This window comes from Silurus meridionalis, chromosome 20 (genome assembly GCF_014805685.1).
Source record: "Silurus meridionalis isolate SWU-2019-XX chromosome 20, ASM1480568v1, whole genome shotgun sequence".
In the NCBI taxonomy this organism is placed as follows: domain Eukaryota; kingdom Metazoa; phylum Chordata; class Actinopteri; order Siluriformes; family Siluridae; genus Silurus; species Silurus meridionalis.
The window spans coordinates 4827356-4841614 of NC_060903.1; the positions used below are offsets into that span (position 1 = coordinate 4827356).

Below are 14259 nucleotides of genomic sequence, written 5' to 3' on the forward strand. Positions count from 1 at the left end.
AAAGCTATTCTTTATTCTAAAACATGAAGAATGGAGGCCAGGTCAAAAAGCCAGTGTACAATAAATATATTTTCCTACATATTTAGCATATAATTTGTTGTATGATTTGTATGATGTTAATGACCATTAAATAGTATTACAGGAACAGTATTTGAATAAATGATTTACCAGGAATTCCTCATGACTGTGTAATCCATATTTAAAATTTTATTATTATGTTACTTACTGCTTTAATGTTGTCTGTCTACAGTATTTTATTTATTGCATGCTTTCAGTGTGTCGATAGAACAAGGTGCTTTTGCTGGCAAAATGCAGGAATATCCTAACAGTTGGTTGAGTCCCACTCAGCATGATGTAACAGTCCTGGCACACTGGGAATAGCTGGTGCTTTTCCGAAACGAAGCCTCCCAAGGTCTTTTCCGCATTGTGTTGATGCATAAATAGCTGGTGGCAGAATGAAGGCATAAAGAGAGATTTGTGTGTGCATGTGTGTGTGCGTGTGAGCGTGTGTGTGTGTGTGTGTGTGTGTGTGTGTGTGTGTGTGTGTGTGTGTGTGTGTGTGTGTTGTTAACATTTTGCCGGTTTAGTCATCCCACAACTGCCAAAAGTAGTTCCATCTTTTAGACTGATGCTATGATTTTTTTTTTATCTGGGTTTGCTTCTGTTTCACAATATCAAAAGATGCATTAGGTCCTCCTTCAATCTTTACCTCTTTTTATTCTCTCTCTCTCTCTCTCTCTCTCTCTCTCAACTCTCTCTCTCTCTCTCTCTCTCTCTCTCTCTCTCTCTCTCTCTCGCTCAACTCTCTCTCTGACCGAAAAAAAAACTTGTGTATACCGGGGGTATATGTGTGAGTTTTTGTTTTCATCTCTGTCTCAGTTTTAGCTTAAAGTAATACAAAGTGTATTATAGGGTATGTCAAGGACAACCTATTTTAATAGAATTAGTTAGTACGTAAATGTAGAAAAAAAGATTTTTCTTTCAGTGAGGTTCCTAAGTTCAACCATTTTTTAACACTAAAACTTATTTTAAAATATTTTGAGGAACAGTGCTATCCTCTCCGAGCCTTCATGCATATAGTAATTTTTCTCTCCATATTTCTCTCTTGCTTTCTCTCGCTTAGTCCGGCAGGAAGTTATGCATCATCAGCAGAGTTGAGTCACTGCAGCTCACAGCTAAGTGAGGAAGAATATGGTGAGAGAGAGCTGTATGACGAGAATGACTCCTACCACTCATGCCACTCATCCGTCTCCTACAGTAAAGGCTCTCCCGACTGGGAACCAGACGAGACAACAGGTGCCTACAGTGATGAGGGTGCCTACAGCAAGGATGGTGGCGAGGAAGGTGCCTTTTATGAAGAAGATGTTGACCCATACGCTGAAGATGCTGAAATGTCTGAAGGTGAAGAGGAGGACTTCAACTACCATGATGAGGATCTGTACCCTGTAGATGAGGCTCTTAGTGAAGATCAGGAGCCTCCATACACCCCTACCCCTACCAGCACTGCACCCAAATTGGCTGTGCCATCAACATCCAGGCCACCACTGGAGAAACAGGCATCCCTGCATCAGCAACCACCAACACAGCAGGTGCCACAGAGCCAGAATGCAAACCAGATGCCCAGTCCAGCTTCTACACAGCCATCAAATCAAACTCCTACCCAACCACCAGCCAATCAAGCTCCAAACAAACCCAACCAAACACAACAGCAAGCCAGGCCACCTCTCCAGCAACAGCATTCTACAGGTCCCATTCCATCTGTTCAGTCTTTCTTTGCTATGGCCAAACCTCTAACTGCTGTTTTTGGGTTGGGTGGTTCTATGTCAATGTCCTCACAGCCTCCTGCACCCACACCACAATCTCAAAGACCACAGCCACAACCGCAACCTACAGCGCCTCAGCCCCAAGCAGTACAAGTTCAACCTCCTGCTTCTGGAGTCCAGCAAACAGCTCCAGCAACAGCCAAACCCACAGAATTTCCAGTCCAGCCTCCAACATCCACTGCTCAACCTTTATCCCCTGTAGCCAAGCCAACCACACCAACAGAGGAACCACAGGTCATTGAGGAACCTCCAGTGCACGAGCAGCCACCTCCAAAGGATGAGGAGATTGCTGAAGAAGGAGCTTCTATGGAGGACAAAGAAAGGGAGATCACACCTCCAATAACACCACCAGAGGAGAAGGAACCAGAGCCTGAACCAGACAGGTATTGTTTTTATTCCTATACATTGCTTTAATAATTTGGAAAAAATTAGTTTGGGATTGCATTGTTGGTTTTCATTATCGTGATTATTTTTAAATGGTAAACACTGAGTTGTTGAGCAGTGCTGCGGCCCTTAAGCAGTTAAAGTCCATAATGTAGGTTCAACCCAAACCTGCCTAGTTTTATTTAGTTTTGCAGATGAACCCTGTAGGAATCTGTACCTTCAGAGGGGATGTTTGGTATCCAGGTGTCCAAAGTTTTTGATCTAAATCAAACACATGGGTGAAAAAAACTTGTACAAATACAGAAATTAGTGTGATTATTGAATCAAAGATTTGCTAATGCTTGAATACACTTTTATATCTCATTAGAAAGCCAGAAATTGAGGAGGTGAAAGAGCCTGTAGACCCAGCAGTACGAGCTAAAGAGAACTGGCTACGGCTCTTTAACAAGGTCCAACAGCAGCTGCAGGAGGTAGGCCTATTAAAAATATTATTTTCTTCATGGGCTATTGTGGGTGAGGTTCAGGGGTGGCCATGAATCTTGAATCTGGATGCTAAATCAAAAGGGGAATTAAGTGTATGCTAAAGTAATGCATGATCTATGGACTATTGATTTCTGAATGGATGTCTTGGATGGAAACCTGAAATCCATTTGAGATGGATTTCAAGGCAACAGTCATTACAACAGTCAATTCACATCACCGCCTGGTCTTCTTTACAAAGTTTATTTCACTATGATGTTTTGGCTTGATGCGCTTGGATTTATATATGAGCCTCGTTTTATAAAAATGCATTTGCAGTATAATAATGCTAAAAAGCCTTTGTCTTGCTGATATTATAACTACTACAGATAACTGCTGCCATGCGATTTTTTTGTCACACTGCTTCTTCTTTTGTTTTGTCTGTTATTTTTGGCTGTTTTCTTGTATTGTCTGTATCCCATCATTTTGTTTTCTCTGCAGCCTCTTTTCATTGCTTTAGCGATTTGCATGTTCACTCAGATGGGCCATGCTCGGACGAGAGTCAGGTGGGTGTGCTCCGGTGGTATATAAGTTGTGTGGTGGTTTTGTGAAGGTCTGCATATTAAGCATTTGTGTGCACACAAGAGCTTATAGAAGCATGAATTAATTTCCTATTTTAACTGACAACAACTACAGGATTATACATCTATAATCCTGAGTGTTTTTCTCACCTTCCATTGCAGTACGTTAATCAGTTGCTGGACTGACAGATGAACCGGGCAGAGTAGAATTAAATCATCCATGATATTACTCTTTGCCAAGAGACTTCAAATTATTTATTTAGATTATTTACAACCAATCATTATAGTTTACACTAATGAAATGGTGTCAAGGTGAAAATTATAATCCAAACCTGCCTCAGATTACAGATTGCTGTTACAGTGATTGCCTAATTATTTTTGTGTGTAATTCACCTAAAGGTAAGAGAATGTAATCTTTCCTGAAAATGTTTTTCTTCTTCAGACTGTGATTCAATGGTTTCTGCCATGCTTCCCAATATGATTGGTGCGCATGTAAATTGTAGCTCTGTGCCGAGTGTGTGGATCCTGTTGATTGTTGTGGTTTGGCCTAAATGTAACTGTGCACCTCACTACAATTGGAGGCTTCCCTGAGTGCTGTAAATATGTTGATTTCGGTTTGTAGGTCAAGCCTAATCAGGGTTTGTGAAGTGCTCTCCAGAGAGTCTTCATGTCAGCAGGAATACATTTGTAATCTCTCTCTTTCTCTTTCTCCCTTTCTCCCTTTCTCCTCTCTCTCTCTCTCTCTCTCTCTCTCTCTCTCTCACTTTTATATCAGGAACGGGGAGAAACAGTTTCTCAATCTCTTTGGTTTGGAAAGGGCGGGTAAGTAACACATGTCAAAGTCAATTATTTACTCAATGAAGTATTTACCAAAGTCATGAAATCTAAAGAAAGCAAGCCAAGCAATCGTGTCTTTTTAAACCATGCTGCATCACAGGGCAGTGTAATACAATCATAAGAAAGCACTAATAGCTCTTTTCTGCATAGATTTACTCACACATGCCCTCTTTGCTTCCTGCTGGGAATTATTCCTTATTATTTCTAGGTTGAAAAATACAGTAGACATTCACTGGTTTGTTCAGGTATTACATTTCATGCACACACACACACACACACACACACACACACACACACACACACACACACACACTAGTTTTATTGTTTTAATCTAAGGAAGATATTCTCGGTGGCAAGAGGGAAATATTTCTCAAACTCCCCTCCACTCAGCTCTTACAGCTTTATTGCAATGTTCTGTTATTAGGCATTAAGGTAAAGTGTAGGCCTTCTGAGACTCAATAAGAACACTAGGACCTGACTCAGCAAACTGTATGTGTTAAGTATAGTTTAGACACTGTTGGTCAGGAGACCTATCAGTCACAATGTGAGCACAGCTGTGAGGTGTAGCTGCTCATGTAGCTTAGCTCATGAAAAGAGAAAGATGTTTTTACCATTTCAATTTCTGACTTTGTGCTGAGATTTATTTTGTTTCCCGGGTTTGTGCAGGATGGGGGGAGCTTTGTACAGCATAGACAGCATGCCTGACCTACGCAAGAGGAAAGCCATCCCATTAGTCCGGGATCTAGTGAGTGGCCTGAAAGTCAAAATCTTCACAATGATTTTTTTCTTTGTGTGTTTGCATGCAGAAAATGACATATTTGAATATAACATTGTTTTTTTCCCCCTGTCTTTCGCTGCTCCTGCTTTCATACAGGCTATGGTAAGTTTCAGACACCTTTTATGCACTACAAACTAAAAGCGTAAAGAAAATAGTAACCACAAGACCCCAACCTAGAAATTAGTCTCATCCTCAGCTGAATTTCAGCAACTCACTCACCAACATACCAGTTTGGTGTTGTCCCCAGAAACTTTGCCCAGGTCTAAATAAAATTTTTTAATGTGTGTCCAAATACAGTCTTTGGTTCAGAACTCACGTAAAGCTGGAATCACATCTGCTATGGCATGTAGCACGCTCAACAATGAGGAACTGGTGAGTGTTCTGCATTTCATGTCTGGCCATATGTCTTCAACTTATAGGAGACAGTGGTTCACTTTTGGGCATCCACTGAACTAGTCCATAAAGCATCACATTACAATCTGTTTCCTCTTTCTATTTGCAACTACTGTAGAAGAGTCACGTGTATAAAAAGACCCTGCAGGCTCTGATCTACCCCATCTCCTGCACGACCCCCCACAACTTTGAAGTGTGGACAGCCACTACACCTACCTACTGTTACGAGTGTGAGGGGCTGCTGTGGGGTATCGCCCGGCAGGGCATGCGCTGCACCGAGTGTGGGGTCAAATGCCACGACAAGTGCCAGGACCTGCTTAATGCCGACTGCCTACAGAGTGAGTGAGCACGATATGCTACAGAGTCTATGCTTTAAACCATCTCAGTGGGAATATCTTGTAATGCATGCATACATTGTGAGGAAACTGAGCAAATTGTGTAGGCATTATGGTGATTTAAAGGCACTATGGGCACTTATAGGCACTAAACTTTCCATTTAATCCATTCTTTTATGCAACAATATAACAGCTTTATCTAATTAAAGGTTATTGGAGACAATGTGAATTCTTAAATACGCTATGCAAATAAAAATGAATTGAATTGTAATTGCCACGTCAATTAATTTTAAAATGAAATATCGAATGTGTCACTTGGTGAAGGACATATAGGGCTCTTGCCATTTCTTGTGTAGGCTTGTACTGAGTCATTAGTCATAATCTCAACTTGAATTTGAAGCTGATTTTCTCCTCATTTAGCAAACCATTTCTTATGCTAGCTTTTATCTAATGCTTAAGACTCTTGGCTGTACTTAATGTTTTTAGGAGCTGCTGAGAAGAGCTCAAAGCACGGTGCAGAGGACCGCACTCAAAACATCATCATGGTCCTAAAGGACCGCATGAAGATCCGCGAACGCAACAAACCTGAGATCTTTGAGCTTATCCAGGAGGTTTTCGGTGTGGTCAAGGCAACCCATGGGACCCAGATGAAGCAGATCAAGCAGAGTGTTCTCGACGGCACATCCAAATGGTCAGCCAAGATCAGCATTACAGGTAAACCCAATAAATCTGCTTGAAATGAATTGATTGAATTTATTTTACTGGATTAATAAGATTAAACATTTTTAATTCCTTTTTTTAGTGGTCTGTGCTCAAGGACTGCAGGCCAAGGATAAGACTGGCTCCAGTGATCCCTACGTAACAGTCCAGGTGGGCAAGACTAAGAAAAGGACTAAAACCATCTATGGAAACCTCAATCCTGTCTGGGAAGAGAGTTTCCACTTGTAAGTCATTTTCAAAAATTTTTTTGTTACTTATCACCTGATTTGCATTGTCTGTCATTAAAAACAGGTTTACTATTTAGTGTACAATGAAGAAATTCTAATGGTGGAATCATATAACATTGTCAACATTCATTTTAAATAGTACAAAGTACAAAACAAATACAGAGTTTGTGTTTATGTTGCTAGCGAGTGCCACAATTCATCAGATCGCATAAAGGTGCGAGTGTGGGACGAAGACGACGACATAAAATCTCGTGTGAAGCAGAGGTTCAAAAGAGAGTCTGATGACTTCTTGGGTCAAACCATCATCGAGGTCCGGACTCTCAGCGGAGAAATGGACGTGTGGTACAACTTGGGTGAGTTGCGTGCGTGTGTGTGTGTGTGTGTGTGTGCGTGCGTGCGTGCGTGCGTGCGTGTGTGTGTGTGTGTGAGACAGAGAGAGAAAGAATGAGAGAGAAAGTTGAATCATACTGAGGGAATTTAATGAAAGCGGAAATAAGAAAGATCTAAGAATAGAGGGAGATTAATTTATGAACTGGCTTTCTCTTCTTCTCTCTCTTTCTCTCTCTCTTTCCCTCTTGCTCTCTGTCATTGCCCTCCCCCTTTCCTTGCACAGACAAACGCACAGATAAATCGGCCGTGTCTGGAGCCATCCGCATGCACATCAGTGTGGAAATCAAAGGAGAGGAGACAGTGGCTCCATACCATGTCCAGTACACTTGCCTACATGAGGTCAGCTGAGATACACTGTACTGTACTTTATACTGATCAGGATCAACTTACTGAAGAATGAATGAATGTATTATAATCCAATTTTCCCTGTGGATTGTAGTGATAGCTCAATGCATGTGGGAGTGTAACTGGAAGTTGGTGGATTCCAATGTCAAGGCTGCCATATCACTTTTGTTGCAGCAGCAGCCTGTTCTGTTGATTAGGGCTATTCGAGAAAAATAAAATGTGTACCTTTATTTTGGTTAAAAACAGTTCTGTACACTTTCCCTGAGGGCCTGAAAGCCTAGCATGCAGGGCAACTGCTTATTTCCATTGCCATTATTTAAAAAATACTTTACCTGGAACAGAGGAATCAGTGGTATCAGAGCTGGGTAGGAGCGCAGCCACATGAAAGCAAGCCAGAACTGCGTTATCCTGTGTGTTGCTTAATGGTCTTCACATTAAGCACAATTTTGCCAGCCAAAGTCAGCTAGATATAAAAGATAAATCTTATACATTAATTTCCAGTCATTCCTATACATCATTCTGTACGGTTGAATCTAAACCAGTGGTTTACTTACAGTAATTGTGACTGTATTGATTGAGGCTTTTCTGTAGTGTTTTATTGGCAGCGTTTATTTCTGCAGCACCTATTTCACTACACCACCGAAGAGCAGAGCGGCGGCGTGGTGAAGATCCCTGACGCTAAAGGAGACGATGCCTGGAAAGTCTATTTTGAAGAGACAGCGCAGGAAATCGTGGATGAGTTCGCCATGAGATACGGAGTTGAGTCCATCTACCAAGCCATGACGTAAGTTGACTAGAGATCGAGTAAAAAGAAGGGGGATGAGCTTTTGAATGGGATCACTGACATCCCATGCACATGTTTATTATTACTATTATATCGTACATATTATGCCCAGATTATGAATTTGTGTTTCGAGTTAACGGCTTCTTCTTCCTGTGATCTCAAACTGAAGGTGTTTTATGAACAGGAAACTAAATTATGCTTATAGATGAGTATATTGTTCATCACCTAACCATTATGCAACAAATTTTTAAGCGGAATGAGAAGCCTTCTCAGAATAGGGAAATTTGTTAAAACAGAAAAGGAGAACTAATTCTAGGACGGGATGTTCAAAAAGCACATACAGATATAATAGTCAGATAAACAACTTTGTCGGAATGCATTTAGTCATTTTCTTTAAACATTAGAGTAATCCCAATTATTAAACATTATTTATTCATTAATATATTATTCATTATTATGCAGAGATAATATCCATATCCGTATGTATTACACATTAATAAATCTGTATAATGTAATTCCAAATTATCAGTGCATTTTGTTCTTACTACTTTCTTTTATGAATGCTCATTAATATGTATTGTGTGTGTATTTTGTGTGTTTGTATGCTATTTCCAGCCACTTTGCATGTTTGTCATCTAAGTACATGTGTCCTGGGGTGCCGGCTGTGATGAGCACCCTTCTGGCCAACATCAATGCCTACTACGCTCACACCACACAGTCCTCAAACAACGTCTCCGCCTCCGATCGCTTCGCCGCCTCCAATTTTGGGGTACGTTAACCATAGGCCATTAAATAATTTTCCCTAATTTTACTCTTAATATCACCTGATAATTGCAGCTTACCAGATACTATTACTACTACTACTATTGCTATAGCTAACAACTGGAGAGGGTGAGGCTGACACATGCTTCTTCATCACACAGGAAACTGTGACACACTGACAAACGTACCTTTCTAAATTGCTTATCATGCTACAGAACATTTAGAGAAAAGGACTATCATAAATATGAGCTCTTGGCTAATGATCGACAAGAATGAGAGTGTTATGTCATCGCTCCCGAATATTAATAGATTAACTTGTGTATTAATTATCATTTCTTCACATGAATGGTCAATACTTTTTGTATACAAACTGTCTGCTAGCTTGTGTAATATTTTGTATTTTGTGTGTGTGTGTGTGTGTGTGTGTGTGTGTGTGTGTGTGTGTGTGTGTAATGCAGAAAGAGAGATTTGTGAAGCTGCTGGATCAACTTCATAACTCTCTGAGGATTGACCTCTCCATGTACAGGGTACCAACGCACAACACTTATTTACACACTCATGCCCCCTCAGTTACACTCAGGATCCAGGCTTGTGATACACACTTAATATGTCTTGCAGAATAATTTTCCTGCTAGCAGCCCTGAGCGGCTGCAGGACCTAAAGTCAACAGTGGATCTTCTCACTAGCATCACCTTCTTCAGGATGAAGGTTTGTGTTGCACGACACGCTCCCATACAAAAGTGAAAAGTTGGAAATTTATGTTAAAATTGAACTGCACCAGAACTGAATATACAGTTAAAATATACATAAAAATTATATCTCAACATTGATATAGATATAAATTATAAATTTCAATTTATTTTACATACCGCCTTCTTCCCTGAAAAAAAAAATCTACTTGTTTTTCTGTTTACAGTTGTAGTGTTTGATTTCCCGTTTCTTAAAGCGACACTACAAATTAAACACACTAATGGACTCTATTAGTCTATTTACAAAAACTCCACACAACTGATTTACTGTATACCACAGTACTGTTTTATTCTTGATTCCTAATCAAATTTGCATATTTTAATGAATTATTGTTTCTACAGCAATGACTCACTCATAGGAACAATAACTAATAATTAATAAACGGCAATCACTGATATGTTTATTTGCAGTTATTTTTAATAAGTCACTAAGGATTTATGTTCTCTCTAAGTTTTGTATAATTTTCTTGAAGGGATACTACCAGAATGACTGTTATAGCTACTATATTGTAAATAGGAAGTAACCTCTTAGCAGACATTAATAATAACAGGAAATGGATTGAAAGTAATATATCCTGTCCTGTAGTTTTGTGTTGGAAAATTGCTGTGGTGTTAGACAAATAAAATGTCACCCCGGCTTGTTTTGTTTTACTTCATGGTTAAATATAGATGGAATCGAAATTCTGATGATGATAATAATAATAATACTAATAATACATTTACTTTCATCTAAACAGAATAAAAATTAATGACGTTGTTACAAGGGGATAGTCGATAAAGAGTTCACTCTTTACATCACCTCTCAAACTGAGCCTATGTTTTGGCAATGATAAGTGTAATGTGGTAAAAAAAAAAAAAGCCCAGGTATAAGCTGCCACATTATTTTTTTAACATTTGATTGGGCCCCTGAAGCCTCAAATGCAACACCAAGCAGCATTATTAACTAAATTATCAGTTCTGGTCCATATCCCACCTGACACACAGCCTCATCAAGGTTGAGTTGTGGCCACATGTTGGCAACGATTTAGATGAGTTTGTATGTGGGCCAATCTGAGGTGTCAAAAATGCACAATTATTCATTTGCTCTCTGGGTTGGACCGTGTTGGGGGGAAACACTTACTCTGGTGACTAACCATACTGTCTTGTTAAACCTCCTGCTGTTTCATTGCAACCCTGCATTTTACAGCTCTGTAGAAGCAGTTACACCCCTGCTGACACACCAAATGGGATTCTAGCTCTTGCTGCTTAGGAGATTCATGAATGCCTTTGTTTGTACCTGGTGTGTGGATGATGTGTGGATGATTTATGGGTGTATGTGTGTAGGTTCAAGAGCTGCAAAGTCCTCCTCGAGCCAGTCAGGTGGTCAAGGACTGCGTGAAGGCCTGTCTGAACTCTACATATGAGTACATCTTCAACAACTGTCATGAGCTTTACAGTCGGGAATATCAGACAGATGCGGTTAGTAAATGTGTGTGTGTGTTTGCATAGTACATTAATATAACCATATAAGCCTAAAGAACCTAAAGCTACTTCCCAAAGGACTAATGTTGGTCTTGTAGGCATTATTTGAAAAACAAAGCATGAATTGTGGGTAATTTTTCAGTATATAATCCTCTTGTGTGTAAAAAAAAAAGGAGCAAGAATACTCTTCTCAAATCTTTCACAAATAATCTTTCGATTTACACTAGAAACATTCTAACAGTTAAGCACAACTGCATGATGTTCATTATTATTAAATGCATCACCACTTATATGTTGGACCGAGATTGTAGGCGTTTTAATAAAGTGCTTCTCTCCATGGCTCACACCTCCTTGCCGGAACAGAAAGGCATTTTTTTCACCAGCGTCATGCTCAAGAAGTCATAGTGGTTCCTCCCCAGGCATCTTTCTTGCTATTCCGGAGCAGGAGGCAGTGAACAGGGATCACCTCTCTAATGGACGTTCCTTTTGAAGCTGAAATATTGATCACAATGGAGGTGGCGTGGTTGTTAGGAAACAGAGAGCTGCAGTGGCCATTTGCTCTTTTTTTCCCTCTCATCTCTCTCAACCTCTACATGAAGAAGGAAGTTTTTTTTTTTTGCGGTTATATAAGCTAAAGGGTCATAAATAGCAGCTGTGTGTGTGTGTGTGTTTGTGTTTGTTTGTGTGTGTGTGTGTGTGTGCGTTTTCTATCTTTCTTCAGTCTAAAAGTGTTCCTCCGGAGGAGCAGGGCCCAAGTGTCAAAAACTTGGACTTCTGGTCCAAACTCATCACCCTTATAGTTTCCATTATAGAGGAGGACAAGAACTCCTACACACTCTGCCTCAACCAGTGAGTGTGTACATATGTGTGCATGTTCACACGATTTTCTCACTTCCATTAAAGCCTATAAAAAGCACTTATAACGCCTCATATGGTATTAGAATTGAAATCTGTTGTGATATACACATTTATAAACAATAAGTTATAATGCATTTTAATATGTACTACCGGTTAAATACCAGAACCTGTTTTATAGTGCATTACAAAATTTTTTTAACTTTGTATTTATTTGTCATTTATATTTGTATCAAGTGTTATGTAAAAAAAAAAGGAATAGCTTTATAATGTCAGGAGGAAGCCTTTATGGTCAGAGGTAGTTGAACTAACATGCATTGCATGTTATAAAACATGAGCATATGACTTCATAACATCAACTTGTACAGCAAATAATCGCTGTGCATAAGCACATTGTTACCAAAAGTTCGGTAATAATGACTGTAATAAAGACTGTTTTGCTATTATGCATTACATCCTTATATATTTTGTATCTTTTTGCCAGGCATTTGAAAATATTAAAAGTGCTATATAATATGTTTAAATGCATTTATGTTCCATTGGGAATACTGGATCCATAGAAAGTGCTGCTACATTGTTATATTTCCATTTACTGTAATATGTTATGTAAGCTGAAATTTGTTCTACATGAACTACTTGAGCATTTACACCCACCTTCCACAGAATTATCCCACGGTACTGATGAATTCTCATTTCTGATTGGCTGTTAATGTGTGTTAAGGTGTTTGTTTATTTGTAAAAACATAAATACACTAAACTACCCATAAGCACTTTTTGCGCAGGTTTCCTCAGGAGCTGAACGTTGGGAAGATCAGCGCCGAGGTCATGTGGAACATGTTTGCTCAGGATATGAAGTATGCCATGGAGGGTGAGCATGTGATCAGTGCAATATAAAATACAATATAATTCGCTTTTATAAATAAACGATGTGCAAAATGTGCAAAAAAGATGACAAAAAAGTCATGACTTAGAACAGATCAGCAGGGGAAACCCATAAAGAGCCTTTCACTACTTTTCATGACAGCTTTTAAACTTGTTGATGAAGCAGTCCTGAGCTGACTCCCCAACTGTGCTCTCTTTATCAACCTGCTTTTCCTGAGCACATCCTTGATTTTGAGTACAAGCTGTCACACAGCTCCTGGTAGACTGATGCTGTCTGTGTCTTTAGAACACGAGAAGCACCGGCTGTGCAAGAGTGCAGATTACATGAACCTTCACTTCAAAGTGAAGTGGCTCTACAACGAGTACTGCAAAGAGTTGCCATGCTTCAAAGACCGTGTGCCTGAGTATCCTACGTGAGTACAGACTTATGCAGTATGAAACATATGAAATAATGCCTGATAGAGAATTTTATTAACAAAACACTTAAGACAAGACCACAGATACCACAATCAACAATACAATACAATAGAGATACATATAAAGCAGCTACCAATGGGATGCGATTAACCCCTATTTACCCCTATGTGATTTTCTTCAACACAAATACTACGCATCTACTAATATTATATATAAATAAATCTGTTTTTACCAACAAATGCCAACTTGTATCCAATGCACTCTTTTTTAAATCAATGCATCACATCGTTAACTTTTATGCCAATACACAAAGATTTATGCAGTGGGGGAAATAATTATTTGATCCCCCTTACAAAGAAATTAACAAGGCCTATTTTAACAGAGCAAGAAAAAGTATTGTAAAATCCAGAAAAATGTATAGTATATAAAAATGTATTTGTATTTCACTGAGTGAAATAAGTATTTGATCCCATACCATACCAACCAGCAAGAATTCTGACTCCCACACACCCAAATTAGTCCTGTCCTTTTAAGAAAGTACCCCTAATATCAACTCTCTGTGTTTAAAACAATACAATACACAATAGTGATTACACCTATTTTGACAATAATGACTGTATGTGGAGTTATTTTTCAGAGGACAGTAAATCCATACTGCTATACATGCTGCACATTGATTTCTCTAAATATTCAAGTTTCATTTCTATAATATTGTCCCTTGAGAAGATCTACTAAAAAGGCTGCTGAAATGTGAAAGTTGTACTCACTTTTGTGAGATCCTGTATATTTAAAATATATTTGTTGTCTTTTAAAGGTGGTTCGAACCATTTGTTATTCTTTGGTTGGATGAGAATGAGGAAGTGTCCAAGGACTTCCTGAATGGTGCACTGGTGAGGGATGCAAAAGACGGGGTAAATACGTTTTTTTATGCTTATACTTTCTGATATTAGTTTTAAGTTTTCAAATATATATAAAAGCCACACTGCTGATTTCAGAAGGTGCTGATTCGTTGTGATATTGGCTACGGCAGAAAGACAGACATGTGCTAATACAACTTTCTAATACGATTTAGTTTAA

At 39.1% G+C, this 14259-nt stretch overlaps 1 protein-coding gene across 2 annotated transcripts in view; it reads left to right on the forward strand.

Annotated features, from left to right (window-relative positions):
- LOC124403314 (protein unc-13 homolog A) overlaps positions 1-14259 on the forward strand; it is a 50196-nt gene that overhangs the window by 22967 nt on the left and 12970 nt on the right. For both annotated transcript variants that reach the window (XM_046876991.1, XM_046876992.1), the window contains exons 10-29: positions 1124-2206; positions 2575-2677; positions 4023-4069; positions 4751-4829; positions 4959-4964; positions 5160-5234; positions 5374-5593; positions 6077-6304; positions 6393-6534; positions 6721-6890; positions 7151-7266; positions 7893-8056; positions 8672-8825; positions 9277-9345; positions 9437-9526; positions 10891-11025; positions 11750-11877; positions 12666-12751; positions 13052-13178; positions 13997-14093. In XM_046876991.1, the coding sequence (XP_046732947.1) occupies positions 1124-2206; positions 2575-2677; positions 4023-4069; positions 4751-4829; positions 4959-4964; positions 5160-5234; positions 5374-5593; positions 6077-6304; positions 6393-6534; positions 6721-6890; positions 7151-7266; positions 7893-8056; positions 8672-8825; positions 9277-9345; positions 9437-9526; positions 10891-11025; positions 11750-11877; positions 12666-12751; positions 13052-13178; positions 13997-14093 (3319 nt within the window). The remainder of the gene's footprint in view (positions 1-1123; positions 2207-2574; positions 2678-4022; positions 4070-4750; positions 4830-4958; positions 4965-5159; positions 5235-5373; positions 5594-6076; positions 6305-6392; positions 6535-6720; positions 6891-7150; positions 7267-7892; positions 8057-8671; positions 8826-9276; positions 9346-9436; positions 9527-10890; positions 11026-11749; positions 11878-12665; positions 12752-13051; positions 13179-13996; positions 14094-14259) is intronic.